The 23,156-nt window shown below is 35.9% G+C and overlaps 1 protein-coding gene and 1 long non-coding RNA gene across 2 annotated transcripts; one reads left to right on the top strand and one right to left on the bottom strand.

The window, feature by feature from the left end:
* Positions 1-7,777: 7,777 nt before the first annotated feature.
* LOC148197860 (protein VERNALIZATION 3-like) lies at positions 7,778-11,179 on the top strand. Its single transcript, XM_088115978.1, has 5 exons — positions 7,778-7,984; positions 8,165-8,226; positions 8,319-8,359; positions 9,994-10,087; positions 10,192-11,179. The coding sequence occupies exons 1-5, from the start codon at positions 7,784-7,786 to the stop codon at positions 10,283-10,285; spliced, it is 492 nt and encodes a 163-aa protein (XP_087972104.1). The 5' UTR covers positions 7,778-7,783; the 3' UTR covers positions 10,286-11,179.
* Positions 11,180-21,257: 10,078 nt separating this feature from the next.
* On the bottom strand, positions 21,258-23,156 carry LOC148197859 (uncharacterized). Its single transcript, XR_015786667.1, has 2 exons — positions 23,047-23,156; positions 21,258-21,523 (listed from the first exon to the last, which is right to left on the bottom strand). It is a non-coding gene; the product is annotated as an uncharacterized LOC148197859 (long non-coding RNA).

Genomic DNA, 23,156 nt, shown 5'->3' with positions numbered 1-23,156 from the left:
ATTATGTAGATGCTATCTTGAGCAGTTTATTTGGAGACTGGTACAATTTTGATTGGTGACTGATGTTTTTTATTTCCTGTTTCTTAGAGATAAGAAATATAAAAGTGAATATGTGTACTATGTTCTACATGTACAATGATGATAGAATGTGGAATGATTGGGTTAAATCGTGTAAAATTGTTGCTCGAGTCATGAAATAGATGTGGTAAGATACTCTGTTTTAAATGTGGAAGTGATACATGCCAAGATTTAATCCATGTGTATTGTAATAATGTATTGGCTGTGAAGAGAGCATGGTGCCGTGAGCAATATTGCGTGATTGGAATGTTGTCCTGTCACTTTTAAATGCATTAAATCAATTGATGGATGATAATCAAATGATAAATGTTGTAGTATAGGTAAATAAAACTGAGTTACCACAAACCTAAACTGTCATATTACACTGCTTCAGACAGTTTTCTATATTCATCTAACTTCCAATAACTTTGTTAACTTAGACAAAAACTGGATAGAATTAAGCACTTTGGGGATTGTGCTTGATCTTGTGATATAGGAATAAGCTGCCAAACCTTACTTCACATTTTTGAATAAAAGTTATTTTTCCCCACTTCTGACTCCACACCCTTCTTGAAACCAAGATCAGTGACTTTAATCTGTGAGCTAGTAAATTTCATGCATACCTATAAGATACATATGCTTGTATATACTGTTATGTAGCTGTCGTAAACACTAATAGACAGTGGTGGATACTGCATATAGGTCTGGTTTTATTTGTTATCTGTACTCTTTGTATTAGTCTTTTGGGGTGGATTATGGGAGCTAAGCAAAGAGATTTTTATAAAAAACTTGAAATAATGCATGAACCTACACCCTAGAGAGAAGAGAGGGACTATAGTTGTAATATGATTGTCCATGATTGTCTATACTAATTGGTGATTGTCTATACTAATTGGTGATTGTCCAGATATAATTACTTGACATTAAGAGACAAAATTGACTGTAGTTGGTAATGTTTGACATCTTCAATGAACTTGTTTAGAGCTTAACATAATGAAGCAATACTTCAAACCTCCTCAACCAAAGGTTGGTGGAATGAATAGAGAAACCTTGTTCCCTCAGTAACGGGCAAAGAATGAGCTTGTACATGTAGGTTAGTCATTTCTGATGTATCATATGTACTGAAAACTGACATTTACAATATTCATGGGATGGAGAGAGAGATAAAGATATTCTTGTGCAGTACCACAAAAAGATGATTTGATTCCTCCTGTAATATCAACTGATCAATAAGTATTTTATTTAGATTTCACAGTAGGGTCGACCCTACTTTTTATCATCGAACAAAGTGAGGAAAAACCTTAATGTGGTGTTCCAAAAGTCAATAAAAAGAAAATATAATTCTATCTGCAAGAAGCTAGTGTTGTTCCATGAAATAATGTGCAGTGTGGTTTAGTATCACGAGTTCACACATTCTAAGGTGTATATTATTATTCTCGGATGCAGAATCTATGCATATATAGAAAGTTTTTCTTTTCTGTATGAATCATCCTGCAAGTGCATTCATAACATTAAATACTAACATTATATAAATTATTATAGCCCTCTTATATATGTGTTTGTTTATTTCAAACTGCAAATGTTGAACTTAAGATCTACTCTATTTAGTAATGAAGTCCCAGTCAACAATGTAACTAAGAGTCATAGGTGACCTTGGTGTAGCTTTCTGCGTATATAACAACTTTGAAGTGACTGTTTTATGCATATATAGCCTTAAGTGATGTAGACAAGCATCATGGTTGACAGAGGGATCTATTTTGGATGTGTCTATATTTCTTCTCTGAGTGAATTTGTGAAACAGTTGATGGGTGTGGCCCCCTATCACTTCCCCCATTCAATTTTTTGTTTGGACTTTGCTTGCATCAATCTATGTATGTAATTCTGGCCTCCATCTTTGTCAAACTACTGTGTCATCCACTCCCACACTTATGTACTGTACTTTATTTATTTATTTTTTCATCTAAGTTCATATTTATGTTTTTATTAGCATCTTTTTATATCTTATAAATTCAAATGTTAATGTGTTTAGTGTGTTAAAAGGGTATTACTTTAATACATTAATATATTAAAGTATCAACTATATATTATTTTTCTTTCAAATCCTCCGTATATTTAATCCGCACATTTCATTACACTACCAAATATTATTTTCCTTTAACATCCTCGGCATGTTTAAAAGTAAGTAGCTATATGATAATTACTATAGGTTTATATCTATGGGTATCATTTTCCTTTTTATAAAAACTCCAACTTTAACTGAAATCTCATTAGTTTCTTACATGTAAAAGTCAGTAACTATATGATAATTACTCTAGGTTTATCTATGGGTATCTTTTTCATTTTTATAAAAACTCCAACTTTAACTGAAAGCTCATTAGTTTCTTTCATGTATTCATACTGAATGATTTCTTTTACTAAACAAAAATCTATTAAGATAACATGGTACCAGTGGTATTCAAATTTATAAACCAAGTCTTACAAAATGTCAATTAATTTAAAAGTGCTAAATTGGAAAATTAGAGAATCAATACTCCAATTAGAAACTAATTTATATTATTGCCAAAATTTTAGCTACTTATATTATTAATATTAATAGAAACTAATTTATAAGTAAAATTTGTTTGCCTAACATCTTTCTTAATTATAGAATTTGCGTTTGATCTGCAGGCACTGATTTTGGGTGCCACGGATACAAGCACTGTCACTCTTACATGGGTGATATGTTTCTTGTTGAAAAATCCTCTTATATTAGAAAAGGTAAAAGATGAGATTAGCACTCACATTAGGAAAGAAAGATAAATAAGTGAGTCAGATGTGAATAAGTTAGTATACCTTCAAGCAGTAGTGAAAGAGACACTGAGGTTGTATCCACCAGGACCTCTATATACCACGGTCTAAATCATTCAACATGCTCTGTATTTTGGAACTTTAATATTTCCTCCTTCCCTAGTTGATTGGACCAAATGAGGTTGAGGAAGATGTTGCCTACCAACTTGAACAAATGTCACAACCACAAGAAATTATTGAAGTTGAACGTATAACCGCATTGGTCGACCCTGATGGTGTGGAGATGATTTAGAAGCAACAATACAAGGTGATGAAGAACAAAAAGAAGAGGAAGAAGAACAAGAAGAAGAAGAAGAAAAAGATGATGATGATGATGATGACGACGAAGAAGAAGAAGAAGATGATGATGATAATGACGATGATGAAGAAGAAGAAGATGAAGATGAAGATCATGATGACGACGAATGAATGTTGACATCTATTGTAGCAAATTGAACTATCTTTTGAATAGAGTTATCTAAAATTGATTGATTGTTTTATGTTTTAACTATAAATACATCATTAAGATTGATTGTTTTATGTTTTAACTATAAATACATGTTCTATGGATTAATGGATATTTTATAGCTTAATGTATGTTCTATGGATATTGATCAATGATTGCATCTTTGAGATGCACATTATGTAGGCCTGTTTGTGATTGAAAATTGTTATGCAGGTTTGTTTATGTTGTTGGTTTCGCCATAAATACAATTTTTCTTTACATTTCCCTCAAACTTACCGAAGGCTTTTGCCCTTCGGTAAATACCCACGTTAGGTAATTACCGAAGGCTTTTGCCCCTCAGTAATTACCAAAGGCTTTTGCCCTTCGGTAATTACCGAAGGCTTTTGCCCTTCGGTAATTACCGAAGGCTTTTGCCCTTCGGTAATTACCGAAGGCTTATGGTCCTCGGTAATTACCGAAGGCTTATGGCCCTCGGTAATTATCGAAGGGCAGAACCCTCGGTAATTGTTAGCGACAAGGGATTTACCGAGGGCTCATTGGCCGTCTGTAAATACCCTTTTCCGACGGCTTATGGCATTTTCCGAGGGCTTTTGACCTTCGGTAATGCCCTTCTTTTTTGTAGTGGAAGTCTTATTCTAAAAGGGAGGAGGAAGGTTAAATAGTGTTAGTGGGAAAACTTTTTCGCAACCCTCCTTATATACTTCGTCGAGCACATGATTTTTCAACTAGTTGTTAAACGCTCGACTTTATAATTGATATTAATCAATGAATTCTTTTTTTCGTGCTAATTAGGATATTCAGTACAGTGTTTGTAAGAGTTTTCAATTTAATGAACAATCGTTTAGTATGGAAAGCTCTTATATTTAAAACTAAAAGGCAGTTGTGGGTTTAGTATTTAAGAGAAGGGTTTAAACATAATTAAACAATAAATGCACAAATATTTTTATATTGGCTCACTCCAACTGAGCTACATCTAGTCTCCTCTATCCATAGAGGGTTCCACTATAATCTTCAACAAGATTACAACTAAGTATTCTCACCAATCCTAGTATCCTTAGGCACTCCTAGTATCCTCGATACACTGCCTAGTTGAGTTTCACCCACTCTTGGTTGTGCAGTATTCTCCACCACTCTTGGTATCCCTAGTCAACAAATAACTTTCCGTTACCCTAGACTAGTTGAGTATTCACACCACTCCTAGTATCCCTAGTCAACAAATAAATTTTCGTTACCCTAGACTAGTTGAGTATTCACACCACTCGTAATATTAGATAATTATGGTATCCTCTTATATGCTTCCTAGATTTCCTGAACTCGTGTAACAAGTGTAAAAATCTTTGTAATTTATTAGTTTTGCCACCGTGTCACTTTCTATACTTGTTCTCAGTGGAATCAATATAGAAAAGCTTGTCATTATTATAATACTACCACTGCTTCACTTTCTATACCTGGCTTATTTCAACTGATATAAAATTTCAGTATAAAAAGTGTATTTTGCACTAGTGATTTTACAAATATTATTTTAACTTAGGTACAATGCATACATTGGGGTCAACCATACACCATGAAACCATTATAACTAATATGATGGAGTGATGATTTTAAATGATTGAGATGCTACTGCTTGAGTCTATGTGCATAATCAATAGGTTGAGACAGTAGGGCATGCTCCTAAACATTTTATCCTTTAGCTAGTTAGATTATCAAAACCAATTGTAAAGGAGGTAATTGTTTTAATTCCGCACTTTTTTTTATTGGGGTATACTAATCTTATATAAGTTTTCAAATATGTATTCCAGGTTGGAACACAAGGGGAGAAAGATGTCAATAAATAACTGCCACAACTGCCACAATCGCCATAGTAGTCAGAATAGGCAATTAGAGAACAACTTGGTGTGTTGGCAACGAAGATCTTCCAGACACCTATAGAGTTACAAATGCCTCCTCAAGTCACAACATTAGTAAAAAATGTGGTTTTTAATTCGCTATATAGGCTTCGGTTTTCACATAACCGAAGCCTATAAAGTTATATACATCGGTTAATCTAAGAGCTGAGGTAGAATAATGATATGGCACCGGTTAATTCAAGACACGAGTCATATACCACTACCCAGTTCAGAAAAAAGGCCCTATTGCCTCGGGTGACTAGGCAACCAATGCCTATACCTCTCCACTTTATTCAGACTTAATCTAATCCGCGCTTCTCCTTCCTTTGCTCTCCTATTTTTCCTCTGCGTGCTTCTCCTTCCTCCTGCTCTCCGCGTGCCAGTGCTCGGCCCATTGGTGCCCCGTCGCGCCGCTGCTGCCTGTGGTGCTTCCTCCAACGACTCCACTCTTTCACCGTCGTTGTAGCCTTCGCCGTTGCTGCCTCCGCCGTTGCTGCTTTCGCACTGCTGCCTCCGCCGGAAATAGAAAAGGGCCAAGCCGCTCCAAATCCAGATCCCCCGTTGCTGCTTTCGCACTGCTACCTCCTTTGGAAATAGAAAAGGGCCAAGCCGCTCCAGATCCAGATCCGCCGCTCCAGGTCCAGATTTTTAGATCGGCGAGATCCACCAGTCCAGATCCAGATCCACCGCTCCAGATCGGCGACCCCTCCGTCGTCTCCGCCGCGGTGCTTGTCGTCAAACTCCTCATCGCGAGTCGCTGCTACCCTCTCACCCCTTCGAATGTCGACGCCGCCCTAGACAGTAGCGTTTGCAACTGCTCTGACGGTTCTCTGGTTTGGATCGGTGTTCTATACTCCTTCTTGGTCATTGGTGACAGATGTGTCTTCATTTCTGCTTCTGAGTTTCTTCTCATTAGTTTTAGTTGTTTCTTGTCAAACTCTGTTTAATAAATGGTTAAACATTATTGTAATATTGTGTCTTGTTTCTTGTTTGATTCCTGTATGGTTTTCTTTTGATTGTTTTAGATTGTTCAATCAATGGTTTAACATTGTTGTAATATTGTATGTTGTTTCTTGTTTGATTCCTGTATGGTTTTCTTTTGATTGTTTTAGATTCTTTAGCTGGGAAATCTTAGTTCTGTTTGGCATGATGAATTGAGTCCTAAATCTGAACAAATAAAAAAAAACACGTTACTGCCTCGTTTATCTAAGAACCGAGGCATATTTCTAACTCGTTTTATTTCGGTCCGTAACCAAGTCATAAAGTTTGGCCTTTTTACCTTGTTCGCATATGCCGCGGTCGTAAAAACGATGCCTATAACTAAATCTAACCGGTGCCTTTTCTCTTTATCCTGATAGTGCAAATAGGACAACTTGCATTATATGTTAGAATGATGTTTTTGAAGTTTTCTTTGGCACTAATATGTTATGTATATAAGTATTAAAACTTTGGTTACTATAAGTAAACTTTTACTTTTTTGAAGTTTGAATATATTCTAATACGTTTCTAACATTATTCATTTTCAATGTTTAAGGTATTTACATCGTATGAGCATTGAGAGGAAGAATGATCACATATATGGATTTATTAACCCTATTGTCATTTAAGGAGTTAGGAATAAAGGTGAAAACATGCAATATAATAGTTTTGTGTAAATATTAGATCATGTATTCATTGTTTCCTAATGTTATGAAGTGTTATTAGATGTGTAAATAGTAGGAAGTATAGTCATTATTTTATATATTTGGACTATTCTAGGACTGAATGTGTATAAGTTTTATGCAGGTAGGTAGCATATACAAACCTGCTATTCAAAAAACGTGATATAGCGGTTAATGTTCAAATTGATATAGAAAGTCACTTTCTATACCAGTTGAAGCGTAAGCCAGTATAACACGTTACGCGTTTTGTACTGGTTGAGACACTAACCAGTATAAAAAATGGAACTTATTATACTGGTTAGAGAATTAACCGTTATAAAATGTCAAACTTTTTATATCAATTAGGTAACGAACTGGTATAAAAAGTTTGGTCATACATAAAGCATCGATCCCATAGTGAACTTTCTACACTAATGTGAGAACCACTATACAAAGTCTAATACTCTCTACATCTCTCCCTTCTACATTGGTTCTAGGACTGATATAGAAAAACCTTTTCAACTGGCATAAGAAACTTTTTATGCAATAATATATCAAACTATTATTTTATACTATAAAAAGCCACAACTTTAAATAATCGTCATGTTAAACCTCCAGTATGTATACAATTTTTTTTTACTAATATAAGTTAAAACATTAGAAAACAAAGATACAAGCAATTTAGAACTGTTAAAAATGATTTTATTATATTATCCCCGGGAATAGGTTCTGAACAAAGTCGTGTGCTTTATATACATAAAAACCAAAAAGATTATTTCCTATGCTAGATTTGTAAGAATATCTCATTCCTTGTCCTTCACTCTATAAATAGCTACCATTGTGGGTGTAGTAAATGTGTGTGAGCCAAAGGCATATCTTTGTTTAGCAGTGCAGTGAGTTAGTTAGCCATGCCTAGTACTAGTAGGAATCCTCTTGTGGTTGGGCGTGTTATAGGGGAAGTAATAGACACCTTTGAAAGTTCCATTCCTTTTAGGGTCTCCTATGGCAATAGACAAGTCAACAATGGTTGTGAGCTTAAACCTTCCCAAGTTGTAAACCAACCCAGAGTGAGTGTTGGTGGAGATGATCTCAGGAACTTCTATACTCTGGTAATTCATTGCATTACTTTCTTCTTATAGGATTTGGTTACACACAACCTAAAAGTGTTTACCAAAACTTCTTCATTAAAAACACCAAACCCTTTTTCATAATAAAGGTTTTCAGAAACAGTTCCAGATATTTATTTCGTCACTTCTAACTTCAAATCTGTTCATTTTTTTCTGTTAAAGGTGTTGGTAGATCCTGATGCTCCCAACCCTAGTAACCCTAATTTCAGGGAGTACCTTCATTGGTGAGTAAATAAGACATACTCATTATTTTCTAGCATGACATTAGTAGCATATCATTGTAATAACATTCTTTTTTTCAATGGATTTTGAGCAGGTTGGTGACTGATATTCCAGCAACTACCGGCGCTAGTTTTGGTGTGTAGTTAACTTGAAAAAAAAATAAATAAAACCTCTAATAATAATTAGTCAATTGTAAAAAGAAGAAAAAAAGATATGGTTAAAAATGCACGAATTCTATTTTATTAACTCATCAAATGTATAGTTTAATGTGAATTTAACCCACTTATACGTATTCGTAAAATATTCATATGCAGAACAGTAATGTGCTTAATTTGATAAATTTATGGATTCCAGAGGTTTAAGTTTTGAATTACGTGGGAATTTCCAAAAGTAATTATAATTCCTTGAAAATTAAATTGATATATGAATTAGGATTGTCTTTCTTAGTCTAACTTATTATCTCTAAACAAAAAATATAAGCTGTCCGTATAAATATTATGAATGCATTAATATTACTATATTAATAGTTTATTGATAATTCATATTAATTCTCTGTGCTAATGGAATTGTCAGTTAGCATGATTTATCATGCTTTTAGACTTTGTGTCTTAGTCTAAGATTATAATAAAGTCGACTGACCCAATGCCATAGTAGTAGAATATAACTTTTTTTATACTGAAAGGAGTTTTTTTCATTTTAACTCATCTGGTATGCTGAGTTTTAAATTACCATAACTGGAATAAACACTAAATTAGCATCAAAATATTTGCTAAATGTTAACTTAATGTATAATTACCTTTTATCAGCGTACTTAAGAATACATGAATGTCTGGATTGTCTAGATTCTTTTCAGCCCTTTATTTTGTTTCTTTTGAACTTTTTCTGTGTTGAAGCACTTAATACTTTTTTAATATATATATATATATATATATAACTAAAGCTTTAGTTTAAAAGATAGAGAAACAGTGCAAGCAAAAACATATATAAAACTAATAGAGCTTAATTTTATATATCGTTGAAAATATAAATTAACTTTCTAAGCATTATAAATATTTATTTTCGTATCTGCATGTAAAATTAGTTACTTATGTGATGTCCTTACAATCTAGTTCATGCTAGTTTTTATCGTAGTTTTAATTTATTTATTTGTTATGTTTTTAATTATAAAAAATAATCCAACAATTCTAGAATTCATATAAGTGACGTTATCAATAATTATTTCATTTCAGCAAGAGTATAAAAATAAACATAGTTTGAGAATATTTTGTGATTTCATTGTTTTATGTTATCACTGTGTTTGTTGATATAAAATTTTAACAAAAATAGTTATAAGGTGAATATATAAAAGCCAATAAACTCAACAATCTGAATCTGCTGTGGAATTGCGATCTTGTAGTTTGTCGACAAGTATGCATTACTATAATTCGATTTTGGGAACTATGTATCACATCATGCAGAACATTGTTTCGTTTAGAATTTAAAGGGCCCGTGTGAAGGAAAGAAAATGGAGTATAAAAGTATTGGAATCGTATATGTGGACCATGTTTCTTTATATACTTGAAGAACAAATATTGTGTGTGATGCACAACATCATCTCGTGGAAGATATTGAAATAGATTCCACGAGGCATCAAATTCTAAATCGTGTATGATGAGACAAATGACACCAGCCACCAAAAGGATAAAGGCAATTTCATGGGAAAGAACTGGTATAAGTGTATGGTTCAATTATAACATGCTAACTGGGTTTTTTGCATGATTTGCACGTAGGTAACGAGGTTGTAAGTTATGAAAGTCCACGACCAACTATGGGGATTCATGGTTTCGTGCTTGTGTTGTTCCGTCAACAGTATCGACAGAGAGTGTATGCTCCTGAATGGCGCCAGAATTTCAACACCAGATAATTTGCTTATATTAATCTTAACCATTATCCTTAACCATGATTTATATTAATCTTTTTTATAACAGCTTATCATTCGTCATCGGCTGGTCGTCCCTGACGGTCGTTAAGGGATCCCTTTGTGATGGTCGTCCGACTCAAGGTTTTAACATAGAGGGATGACCGTCTGGTCATCCAGTACAAATGGTATTTTCAGGGATAAACATTGTTCAAGGATTGGAGACACACCTTTCAAATAGTATGTACATAAAGAGGAGTTTAGAGATCTGCCCTCTTCTATTAAAGGAGATGCCAGTCGTTGCGTATTTGTGAAGCAATCCTTTCGTGTGATGTAGTGATCGGCTCCCTTAATAGTTATATATATATATATATATATATGTATATATATGTATATATATATATATAGATATATATGTATTTGTTTGGGGTTTCCTTCAGGTGGAGTTGTGGTAGAATTTGATGAGAATTTATGTGGTGTTGCAGGTTCACTTCTTAGTATGAAAGCAATAATCATTAAAGATATTATTAAGAGAATGAAATAGGTAGTGATGAAGATGATGTAGACAATATATGTTGTTTGTATATATTGGTTTGTTTTGCAGTATTTTATTTTCATAGAAAATAAAGAATAAGTAATATGCCTTGTAGAGTATTAAACAATATTGATAGTTTAACAAACTATAATTGGGCGAATGATGGTCATAGTTTTTTAGTGAACAACGTAAATCTTGCCTATTTGCTATTTAGTTAATGGGAACTATTGGATTCCCTTAGCATAAGTGGGTCAAGTGTAGTGTTGTAGGTAATATGTATGTTCAATTTGCAGTATATGTTATGTTGAATTTGTAATTCATTGTATTTATAATAATGTGATAGAGAATGTTGTTTATTGTAGCTTTGGGCTGTTGAACGTCTTCGTTTAGCAGTCCTTGATAGAGAAGTTGTATTTCCAAGAATTTTACAATGACCTTGTGTGAAGTTAAGGTCAATAACCATTAAGGCGCTATTCGAGAAGATCCAAGTAATTAAATTATGATGATCTTTTTATGTTTTGTATGATTTTAGATTTGATGGGATTGGTGTTTAAGAGAAGACGGTCAAACCAATGACATTGTTCCCGGTGTTTTGCATATTGATGAAGAACGAGCACTAGTACAATTTTTGCTTTTAAACTCGCACAATATACCTCACTTTACACCAAACCGTTGTCTATCACAAGGCGGTGACAATTTTGTAATAAACCGGACCTTATAGGCCTCGATTGCATGCAGAACCGGTGCCTAAAAGATGTCAACTTTATGAAAAAGTGATACGAGCTCAGGCTTTTTGGCTGACAACTTTATTAAAATGTGATACTATCTCGGTTTCCCACAAAACCGAGGCATAAAGCCTGAGCTGCCACCTCGGTGAACTTAGACCCGGTGCCAAAACATTCATCGGCTTCGATTCATTTCTGACCGAAGCATATAGGCTTCCAATTTTTCATTTTGAGCATCGTTTCGATCATAACCGGTGCTGTAGAGCTTCAAAATTCTCAGAGTTTGTTCATTTCTTCGCGCTGCTACTTCGTCATTGCTTCATTGCTTCTTCTTCGCGAATCCACTGTTCCACTTCTCCCTCTCACGGTTGAACGTCCTCTCTTCTCACCTTCACTGCCTCTAGCGTCGTTGTCCAACGCCGCCGTCGTCTCCGCCGTTTGTCGACATCGCCACCACCGACTATTCTCACTACCACCGTCTCCCTCTTCATCAATCATAAACGAAAGCCCTAATCCCCAAGTTTCTTTCACTCTTTTTCTCTCTCAGCGATTCATCTCTTTTGAATACAATCCATGGCACCTATGGGTCCCGGTTTCCGATTCCACCGCATCGACGAAGAGCTGGTGGTGTTCTACCTAAACCTGAAGCGCAAGATCACCGGAAAGCTCTAATCCCCAATTTTCTTTCACTCTTTTTCTCTCTCAGCGATTCATCTCTCTTGAATCCAATCCATGGCACCTATGGGTCCCGGCTTTCGATTCCACCGCACCAACGAAGAGCTGGTGGTGTTCTACCTGAACCTGAAGCCCAAGATCACCGGAAACCTTTCCGGATACAACACATCGCAGTGGTTGATGCCTTGGGACCTTCCTCGTTAGCATTTTGCCCTTTTTTGTGGTGTCGAATTGTTAGCAATAGGGTTTGGTTCAAAGGATTCAAAGTGTTTTTTAACTTGTTTTTGCTTTTCAGCTCTGTCGAAGCTGAAGACGAAGGACTTGGAATGGTACTTCTTCAGCGTGATGGACCGCAAGTATGGAAATGGCTCCAGGACCAACCGCGCCACCGAGAAGGGCTACTGGAAAGGACCGCCTTGTGGCCCATGGCGACCGCACCACGAGGATGAAGAAGACCCTCGTGTACCACGCCCCTGTTCTTTCTATTACCGATTCCAACCTCTGCCAAGTTCAACTACCACTGATTCCCACCTCTCCTCGGGTACCCCTTATATGCCTAAGATGGTTGTGAGAGCTTATATTTTTGCTTTGTTTAACGAGAATTTGAAGCGTGGTCCAACGTTTGAGAGAAACTTTGGATTGTTCAAACCAGATGGTAGCATTGCTTATGATATAGGTTTCACATGACTTACTTCATCAGCAACCTCCTCCTTTCTTTCCTTCAAGGTATGCTTGCTATTACACTTTATATTATTCATGAATTTTACCTATAATTTGTAGAAAGTGATGGTGATGATGGAGAAATTATGCATTTGCAGGATGTTGGATCTTTGTATGTGATGGTTTCTGCAAGTTGTGCGGCTTTTCTTCTTGTAGCATTATAAGCAATCTCAGAATTTGTTTGGTTTAATGAAACAAAGGTTTATGAGTTTCAAGAACCAGAAATACATTTAAGTGTCGGATTGTACATTTTTTAATGCTCTCAAGATATTGTCTCTTGTTGTTTGGTCTAGTTGGCCATTGAAGGGTGATTAAGCTTCTATAATTGGAGGTGCGTCAAGGAGCTTGAGCAGAGGCCAAAAGTCAAAAATGTAAAAAATAAACACCCTCTACTGCCTCGGTTGTATTTTAACCGAAGCAAAAGTATATATCTTTATGTCTCGGTTCAGAACCGAGGCAAAAAAGGTAGACTTTTTACCTCGCCTGTATATGCCTCGGTTGCAGAATCGGTGCCTATAAGCGAAATTAACCGGTGTCATTTCCCTTTATTGCACTAGTGGAGTGTCCGAAGAAGCGAAGGATGATGTTAGCTATAGTTCGGAGGAAGTTTGGATCCACTAGTACAAAATTATTAATAGACATCGCCCAATAGACAACACTTTTTAAAATAAGCACTATAAATCAGTACACGAAACCAATAGACAATGTTTATTTAAGAAAGAGCTATCTATATTTGATTTATATTATTTTTTTAACCAATAATTTGAAATAGACCAATAGACAAAATTTCATTAAAAAAGTGTTATTAATATTTGATTTATATTATTTTTTTAACTAGTAATTTGAACAAGTTACAGGTAGTGCAGGTCTTAGTCTAACGTCATTTGGGTGTAGTGCCATTTAAAGTTGCTGGTTCTGCCTGGACGTGATGGTGCAACTATTGGAGTAGTTTATTGCGGTATTGATAACGGTAATTCTTACCATTATTTAAGCATAATTTTAATAGCAAAATGAACTCCTTTCTAGCTTGTAACTTGCTTAATCCTCTAATTTATCTTAGTTTTATGAATAATTGTGTTTTGGGCTACTTTGATGTAATTTCATCTATAATCCCTTATTTTGTAGCTAATAATGTGCTTGGAAGAGTCTCCAACAATGTATAGAGCTGAACCAACCACAAGAAGCAAGCACATCTGCAGAAAAAGAGAAAAAGATGCAGTGCAGAAAAATCAGGCCGGGCCCCCTGGTTCAGGGGGGTTGAGCGCCACCTGCACAGAAGTTGATTTTCGATGAGGTCGCGCCCGAGCGGCCTAGGAGGGGGGCCGGCGCCAGTTTTGCGCACCGGTCGCGCTTGGGCGCCAGTTTTCCTGATGTGGCAGATTTGTGCTTATTTTACCCACAAACGCGAAGGGGTTTGGGTCTTTGGTTCTTTGGAGGTGCATCTCACTCAAAGGAGAGCTTGGAGGGCTGCTAGGGCTCGTAGGAACACTCCCTTCTTCCTCTTTGGGTTCTTCTTCTTCTTCCATGGCCATTTTGTAAGCTTAAAGGCTCTCCATGGAAGTGGAGAGCCAAACCCATCTTGTTGGGGTTAGTTGTAGCCTTTCAATCTTGTGTAATTGTTGAATGATTTGAATATATATATGCCTTTTCTATCAATTGCTAGTATTCTTGTTTCCAATCTTAAAGCTTGCATGTAATGGGGACGTTCATGACTTGATTTTGGGGTTTTATGAGGACGTAAGATGGAACCCAGAACTGAAACAGGAGTCCTTGTGGTTCATTGATTCTAGGAATGGAAGATGATTCACATGTTGTCTTAGATCCTAGTTCTTAATGCAGGTTTTGCTTGTTAATTAGTCAAGCGATTGATAGTTAATAGGTAAAAGTTAGGCTCTTTCACCTAAGGGATTAGGGCTAGAGTAATTTTGTGGATTGACTTTAGTTAATTGATGGAAAGGCGATGAAATTCTGTTTGCACAAGAGTGAATTGGTGAAACCTAACCTTAACAATGTCTTTTCATATCATTTCTATTCTATTCATTTCAAAGTGCCTTCAACACCAAAGTCCAACTATTGTAAATACTCTATGTTAAATTTCTTGCACACCAACTGTTTGATAAAATACCAAAAACAGTTTCTTGTGTAATTTTGTGCACTTTGATGTATAAGTGATTTATGAATGAAAGAATTATCATGTGTTGCACAAGTCCCTTGGGAGAGAACGATATTTATCACTTGCTACGCTTCGACCGGTTCACTTGCCGTTTGTTTTGTAGTCAACAGGTGTAGAGGATAGGGCATTTGGTCTTCAAGAGTTCTAGTCACGGTTTAAAAGTTTGGTGCAACATAATGTTCTTTACATGCCATTTGAAGCTATTTTGATAGATGGTTTCATGTAAGACCAGAGTAGACGTTTAGCTACATGGCTTGAAACAACTAGTGGGCTAGTTGAGTGTGTCCCAAAGTGCTTGGAATTGAAGATGTGGGTGCATGTAAATGAGTGAGAAGGTTACAGGTGAGAGAGAACAGTTAGAGGTTACATAAATTGGTGTGATAAATTGCATGGAAGGATTAACTTATATTTCGTGGTGGGGTTCATGCTTTAAATGAGAGAAGGAGTAAGGTAAAGTGATTATTGGTGGGACCACCTTGGTAGATGCCATTTATTGTTATGTAGAGAGACATGTGAAATGGGGTTTTGATAAAAGTGGGTGAACCACGGGGACCCATTTAGATGTATATAATATAGTAGTATTTGATGGAGGATATGGGACCTACTCGAATAGTTATATAAAATTATTTGTTTGGATATGGGTGTGCTTAGAAAGTAAGAAGGTGTTCTTAGTATTGGTATATGTTGACTATTTTAGGTGATTTTGGTTGACTAGTCATCATTTTGATGATTGTTTTATTATTGTTTTGAGAATGTCTAACACATACATATTTGTCGCTTGATTATGAGTATGGTATTTTTTATTTCTTGTGGAATTGGGTTTACTTTGTAGTTCCCAGTGAAGCTCTTGAAAGAGTGGTGAGATTAACATGGGTACTTGTCTAGTGAAGCTCTCTGAACATAAAGTGGTAAGGGGTGTATACTTGCCTAGTGAAGCTCTAGAAGAGTGGTAGAGAGTATATACTTGCCTGGTGAAGCTCTAGGAGAGTGGTGGGGAGTGTATATTTGCTCGCTGAAGGTTTAAAAGAGTGATGGGAGTGATGTACTTGTTGGTGAAGCCTTCGAGAGAGTGGTGGAAAATATCATTGTGTAATGGTGTGGTAAAGTGTACCGGCCCGGTGAAGCTCTTTAAGAGAGTAGTGAGAGGTGACACTTGACCTTTTGGGTGCATGCAAGTAATCTGGAAGTGATTCAATATATATAGTGAATGGTGTCAGGAAAATTGGATATGAGTTTATGATTGCCTGAGTGAGTTTAGGTGTGTCTTGGTTACTTTGATGAAATAGTTGTAGGGTTATATGTTGGTGACTTTGATTGTTGATATTGGTGGTTGTTAATGATTACTTTTGAGGTGATGTATGTGATGTCATGTAAAGATATGTGTAAGTGTATAAAGATATGTATTGTTCCGAAGTCTTATTCTAAGTAGATGTTTAATACATATGTATGTTTATATGATTTTTTTTGTTAGCTCACCCTTGCATGTTGTGGTTATGGTTTCCACCTGTGATGATCGTACTTGTACGAAAGTAGATGTTGTTACAGATGTAGCTAAAGCGAAGTTGAGTGGTGAGATACGTGGGAGAGCTATGGGGTTCTAATTTTAATGTTAATAACTTTGTAATGATATTCTATGAATGCTTTATAGTCACATTGAATTTGTGAAGTTTTCTAAATTCATTTATAATAAATAATTTTTTTTTATTTAATTTGTATTTCCATAATGGTATGAGAGATAAATTTTCAAAAGTTTTGCAAACTAGTGGCATCCCAAAATTTAGGGTGACATACCTCACATCACATATCCATGCTCCAATATCAAACAAGAGTCCAATTTGACCCAAACCTACCAAACAGTTCTATTCCCTGCTCAATGTCATGTTTTTCAGCCCTTGGAGCTTGTCCCTCCTCCATTCTTCTTCAAAACACACTTTTCTTGCAAAACTACTCTAGGATAATCAATTATCATCTGATGATAATCGATTATTCTAGATAAGTTTAAACAACAATTTTCGAGATATACAATGTTCGAATCGATAATCAATTATCACCCTAAATAATCGATTATTCCAATGACGAAACTAAAAAACAACGTGCAAATAATCGATTATCACTTATGATAATCGATTATTACCGAACCCAAACTTCTTTTGGACAAATATCAAGTATTCAAACACAAAAGCATCATCCCCAAGATATTGTGATGGTTTTGGTAGTTACCAAGTTGTTGAAACGCTTTCCATGCTGGTGTAGGCTCCACCAGGTAGTTTAGGAGCTTTAACATGAGGTGTCGATATATGGTCGAGTGGTTTATAATTGAACTCAAGCTATTTGTTTTATTACCATGTTGTGTTGGGCTGTGTCTTTGTCATCATACTGAGTTAGGATTGACTATTGCCATGACATGTTTTGTGGGTGTTGGGTTATTGTATAATGCTATAGTGATGTATGAAGTGTCTAGCGAGTTGATTGCCTTGTTTTCCTAGGAACTACTTAGTTGCCTATATATGTTGTCATGATGATTCCTTACAGTAGCGGGTTGTCCTGGATGATTTAGAATGTATTTTTGGGTATTGCCATGTGATTTAGAATATATTTGTGGGTAATATTATGTTCTCTTTTGTCTGTTGTTGTGCTTTCTGTACTTAGTAATTGAATTGTTGAGGTGTCCAAGTTGTTTGGGTTACTTTGATCGAATTGTCTGGGTTGTCTTCTTGAAACTAAGTTGGTCATGCTCTGAGTTGCCGAGCTAAGTTGTTTGGCCAAGCTGACCAAGCTTTTATGTCTGAGCTATTTGGGTCCTCTATTTCGAGGTTCCAGAACTCGTTTTTGGGCAGTCTATAAGCCGATATGGGGTTTTTGACCCTGATCAAGCTGCTAATGATGTTGGTCGATCTATTTGAGTTGCTTGAGTTGATCAAGGTATATATTTATAATGATATACTTTTGTCACAACATATGGATATCCTATTTAGAACAAAAAAAAGTGAATCTAAAGTTTATCAATACAACTTTATACTTGTTCTCCACTACAACTTTGTATATCAATTTAAAGTTTGAGAAAACATAAGGGATCTTCTAATTCAATCATCATCATCATCCTCCTTGAAGTACCTGAAAAATACTAAAAGGGAGGGGGAAGGTTAAATAGTGTTAGTGGGAAAACTTTTTCGCAACCCTCCTTATATACTTCGTTGAGCACATGATTTTTCAACTAGTTGTTAAACGCTCGACTTTATAATTGATATTAGTCAATGAATTCTTTTTTTCGTGCTATATAGGATATTAATTCACTACAGTGTTTGTAAGAGTTTTCCATTTAATGAACAATCGTTTAGTATGGAAAGCTCTTATATTTAAAACTAAAAGGCAGTTGTGGGTATTCACCACTCTTGGTATCCCTAGTCAACAAATAACTTTCCGTTACCCTAGACTAGTTGAGTATTCACACCACTCCTAGTATCCCTAGTCAACAAATAAATTTTCGTTACCCTAGACTAGTTGAGTATTCACACCACTCGTAATATTAGATAATTATGGTATCCTCTTATATGCTTCCTAGATTTCCTTAACTCGTGTAACAAGTGTAAAAATCTTTGTAATTTATTAGTTTTGCCACCGTGTCACTCTCTATACTTGTTCTCAGTGGAATCGATATAGAAAAGCTTGTCATTATTATAATACTACCACTGCTTCACTTTCTATACCTGGCTTATTTCAACTGATATAAAATTTTGGTATAAAAAGTGTATTTTGCACTAGTGATTTTACAAATATTATTTTGTAACTTAGGTACAATGCATACATTGGGATCAACCATACACCATGAAACCATTATAACTAATATGATGGAGTGATGATTTTAAATGATTGAGATGCTACTGCTTGAGTCTATGTGCATAATCAATAGGTTGAGACAGTAGGGCATGCTCCTAAACATTTTATCCTTTAGCTAGTTAGATTATCAAAACCAATTGTAAAGGAGGTAATTGTTTTAATTCCACACTTTTTTTTATTGGGGTATACTAATCTTATATAAGTTTTCAAATATGTATTCCAGGTTGGAACACAAGGGGAGAAAGATGTCAATAAATCACTGCCACAATCGCCATAGTAGTCAGAATAGACAATTATAGAACAACTTGGTGTGTTGGAAACGAAGATCTTCCTGACACCTATAGAGTTACAAATGCCTCCTCAAGTCACAACACTAGTAAAAAATTTGGTTTTTAATTCGATATATAGGCTTCGGTTATGTGAAAACCGAAGCCTATAAAGTTATATACATCGGTTAATCTAAGAGCTGAGGTAGAATAATGATATGGCACCGGTTAATTCAAGACACGAGACATATACCACTACCCAGTTCAGAAAAAAGGCCCTACTGCCTTGGGTGACTAGGCAACCGATGCCTATACCTCTCCACTTTATTCAGACTTAACCTAATACGCGCTTCTCCTTCCTTTGCTCTCCTATTTTTCCTCTGCGTGCTTCTCCTTCCTCCTACTCTCCGCGTGCCAGTGCTCGGCCCATTGGTGCCCCGCCGCGCCGCTGCTGCCTGTGGTGCTTCCTCCAACGACTCCACTCTTTCGCCGTTGTTGCCTCCGCCGTTGCTGCTTCCGCACTACTGCCTCCGCCGAAAATAGAAAAGGGCCAAGCCGCTCCAGATCCAGATCCCCCGTTGTTGCTTTCGCACTGCTACCTCCGCCGGAAATAGAAAAGGGCCAAGCCGCTCCAGATCCAGATCCGCCGCTCCAGATCCAGATCTTCAGATCGGCGAGATCCACCGATCCAGATCCAGATCCGCTGCTCCAGATCCACCGCTTTAGATCGGCGAGCCCTCCGTCGTCTCCGCCGCGGCGCTTGTCGTCAAACTCCTCACCGCGAGTCGCTGCTACCCTCTCACCCCTTCGAATGTCGCTGCCGCCCTAGACAGTAGCGTTTGCAGCTGCTCTGACGGTTCTCTGGTTTGGATCTGTGTTCTATACTCCTTCTTGGTCATTGGTGGGAGATGTGTCTTCATTTCTGCTTCTGAGTTTCTTCTCATTAGTCTTAGTTGTTTCTTGTCAAACTCTATTCAATCAATGGTTAAACATTATTGTAATATTGTGTCTTGTTTCTTGTTTGATTCCTGTATGGTTTTCTTTTGATTGTTTTAGATTGTTCAATCAATGGTTTAACATTGTTGTAATATTGTATGTTGTTTCTTGTTTGATTCCTGTATGGTTTTCTTATTTCGGTCCGTAACCAAGTCATAAAGTTTGGCCTTTTTACCTCGTCCACATATGCCGCAGTCGTAAAAATGATGCCTATAACTAAATCTAACCGGTGCCTTTTCTCTTTATCCTAATAGTGCAAATAGGACAACTTGCATTATATGTTAGAATGATGTTTTTGAAGTTTGCTTTGGCACTAATATGTTATGTATATAAGTATTAAAACTTTGGTTACTATAAGTAAACTTTTACTTTTTTGAAGTTTGAATATATTCTAATACGTTTCTAACATTATTCATTTTCAATGTTTAAGGTATTTACATCGTATGAGCATTGAGAGGAAGAATGATCACATATATGGATTTATTAACCCTATTGTCATTTAAGGAGTTAGGAATAAAGGTGAAAACGTGCAATATAATAGTTTTGTGTAAATATTAGATCATTTATTCATTGTTTCCTAATGTTATGAAGTGTTATTAGATGTGTAAATAGTAGGAAGTATAGTCGTTATTTTATATATTTGGACTATTCTAGGACTGAATGTGTATAAGTTTTATGCAGGTAGGTAGCATATACAAACCTGCTATTAAAAAAACGTGATATAGCGGTTAATGTTCAAATTGATATAGAAAGTCACTTTCTATACCAGTTGAAGCGTAAGCCAGTATAACAAGTTACGCGTTTTGTACTGGTTGAGACACTAACTAGTATAAAAAATGGAACTTATTATACTGGTTAGAGAATTAACCGTTATAAAATGTCAAACTTTTTATATCAATTAGGTAACGAACTGGTATAAAAAGTTTGGTCATACATAAAGCATCGATCCCATAGTGAACTTTCTACACTAATGTGAGAACCACTATACAAAGTCTAATACTCTCTACATCTCTCCCTTCTAAATTGGTTCTAGGACTGATATAAAAAAACCTTTTCAACTGGTATAAGAAACTTTTTATGCAATAATATATCAAACTATTATTTTATTCTATAAAAAGCCACAACTTTAAATAATCGTCATGTTAAACCTCCAGTATGTATACAATTTTTTTTTATACTAATATAAGTTAAAACAATAGAAAACAAAGATACCAGCAATTTAGAACTGTTAAATTTTTACTATTGATGATTTTATTATATTATCCCTGGGAATAGGTTCTGAACAAAGTCGTGTGCTTTATATACATAAAAACCAAAAAGATTATTTCCTCATTATTATACAATCCCTTACTCAAATTTCAAACCAAATACAATTCACGCTTAAAACAGAGACTAAAAATATAAATCTCATTCGTATAACTAAGCTTCCGTCGATCCTCCGTCTAAAGCTTGTTCCACCGACATATCACCAACTTCTACTCCCATCCACCGGATGATCATCGCCAGACAAAATACATAACGCAAAATAACAACCACACAACAGACAAAGCAAGGGTGAGCTAATGCAACATAAAATGTTATAGTCAATTAAATTAATAACCAAATTTCCAACTTACAAGTTAAATTACTCAATAATACAATAAACATACCATAATCATCATAGACTCACTCATCCGAATAATCGTATGAATATTGAACTCTTAGCTAGTTCTACACTTACAGTGGTACTTTACTCAACTACATCCTTCCTACTCTGTCCCCCAAACTAGATCTTCGGATATGGATGCACTTATTCGCTAGCTCAAGTATTCTATCCTACTCTGTCCCCCAAACTGGATCTTCGGATATGAATACAACAACTGAAGCTACATCCTTCCTACTCTGTGCCCCAAACTGGATCTTCGGATATGGATGCACTTACTTGCTAGCTCAAGTATTCTATCCTACTATGTTCCCCAAACTGGATCTTCGGATATGAATACAACCACTGAAGCTACACCCTTCCTACTCTGTCCCCCAAACTGGATCTTCGGATAAGGATTTCCCACTCTCCACCACATAGCTCTCTCTCTAAGTGAGATCGAGACTATTGAGAGCATAAGAATGAACTCCTAAATCGGAGTTCCTATATTCATACGTACGGTACTTGACACAAAAACAACAAGGAGTTCCTCCTTGGAACTCTATTCCACACTTTCCATTCATAAATACACATGTCAACATATTATCATCTTTAGTCATATCTTAAGAAAATAACTCTTACATACTCAGACATTTCACATCCTCACAGAAACATCACCTATTAACACATAACTCTTTATGGTCTATTAATTCGAACCCTTAACTAGTTCAAACAGATTGAATATCCTCACCAATGGCTCCGGAAGGGTCAAAAACCCCCATATCGACCTAAAGAACGTCCAAAACGGACATCCAGAACTCCCAAAACGTCAAAAACATCAAAAACACTAAATTTGTCACGCATAACTCGCTCCAGCGAGTTGGCTCATTTGCTCAAGCGAATTTACCATTCCAGAATCACCAAAATTCACTTTCCGAGCTATACGGACTATTCCTTTCATCATACAGACTTTCTAGACGTCCAAAAACTCATCTCCTATCAACAACCCATATTTATCCAAATCTTATAAACATCTAAACTAAACATATAAATAAAAGGCAGCGGATAAATAGTACAATCCAAAATTTCCTATCAAAAACCTAGTCTCCTTTTAAATCCATAAACAGATTCAAAATCTTCGATCTATACGTATACCTAAAAAAAAAACTTCCACCGACTCAAAATACTTAATACGAACAATATCTCTTCAAAATCATCAAAACAGAAGCATATCCCAATTCCAAACCGTACATCAATTCAAAAAATACAGCAGAAGTAGAATTTCATTCTAAAATCATAAAGAGAATCAAAATCCTAAACATATACCAAATTTAAGATCATACAGAAACAAAAAGACTCAAGGTTAGCTCCCCTTACGGTTTTCTCCTTAGCTAGCCTTTCGAAAACACTTTGCGAACGTTCCCCCGACTCAAATCACAGCTCTCAAGTTCCTCTGCTCCAAAACCTTCGTACTCTAGCCTCTGGTT

This window comes from Vigna umbellata, chromosome 5 (assembly GCF_029865625.1).
Source record: "Vigna umbellata cultivar VRB3 chromosome 5, Vumbellata_1.0, whole genome shotgun sequence".
Lineage (NCBI taxonomy): Eukaryota > Viridiplantae > Streptophyta > Magnoliopsida > Fabales > Fabaceae > Vigna > Vigna umbellata.
This window is presented reverse-complemented; position numbering and strand designations above follow the sequence as displayed.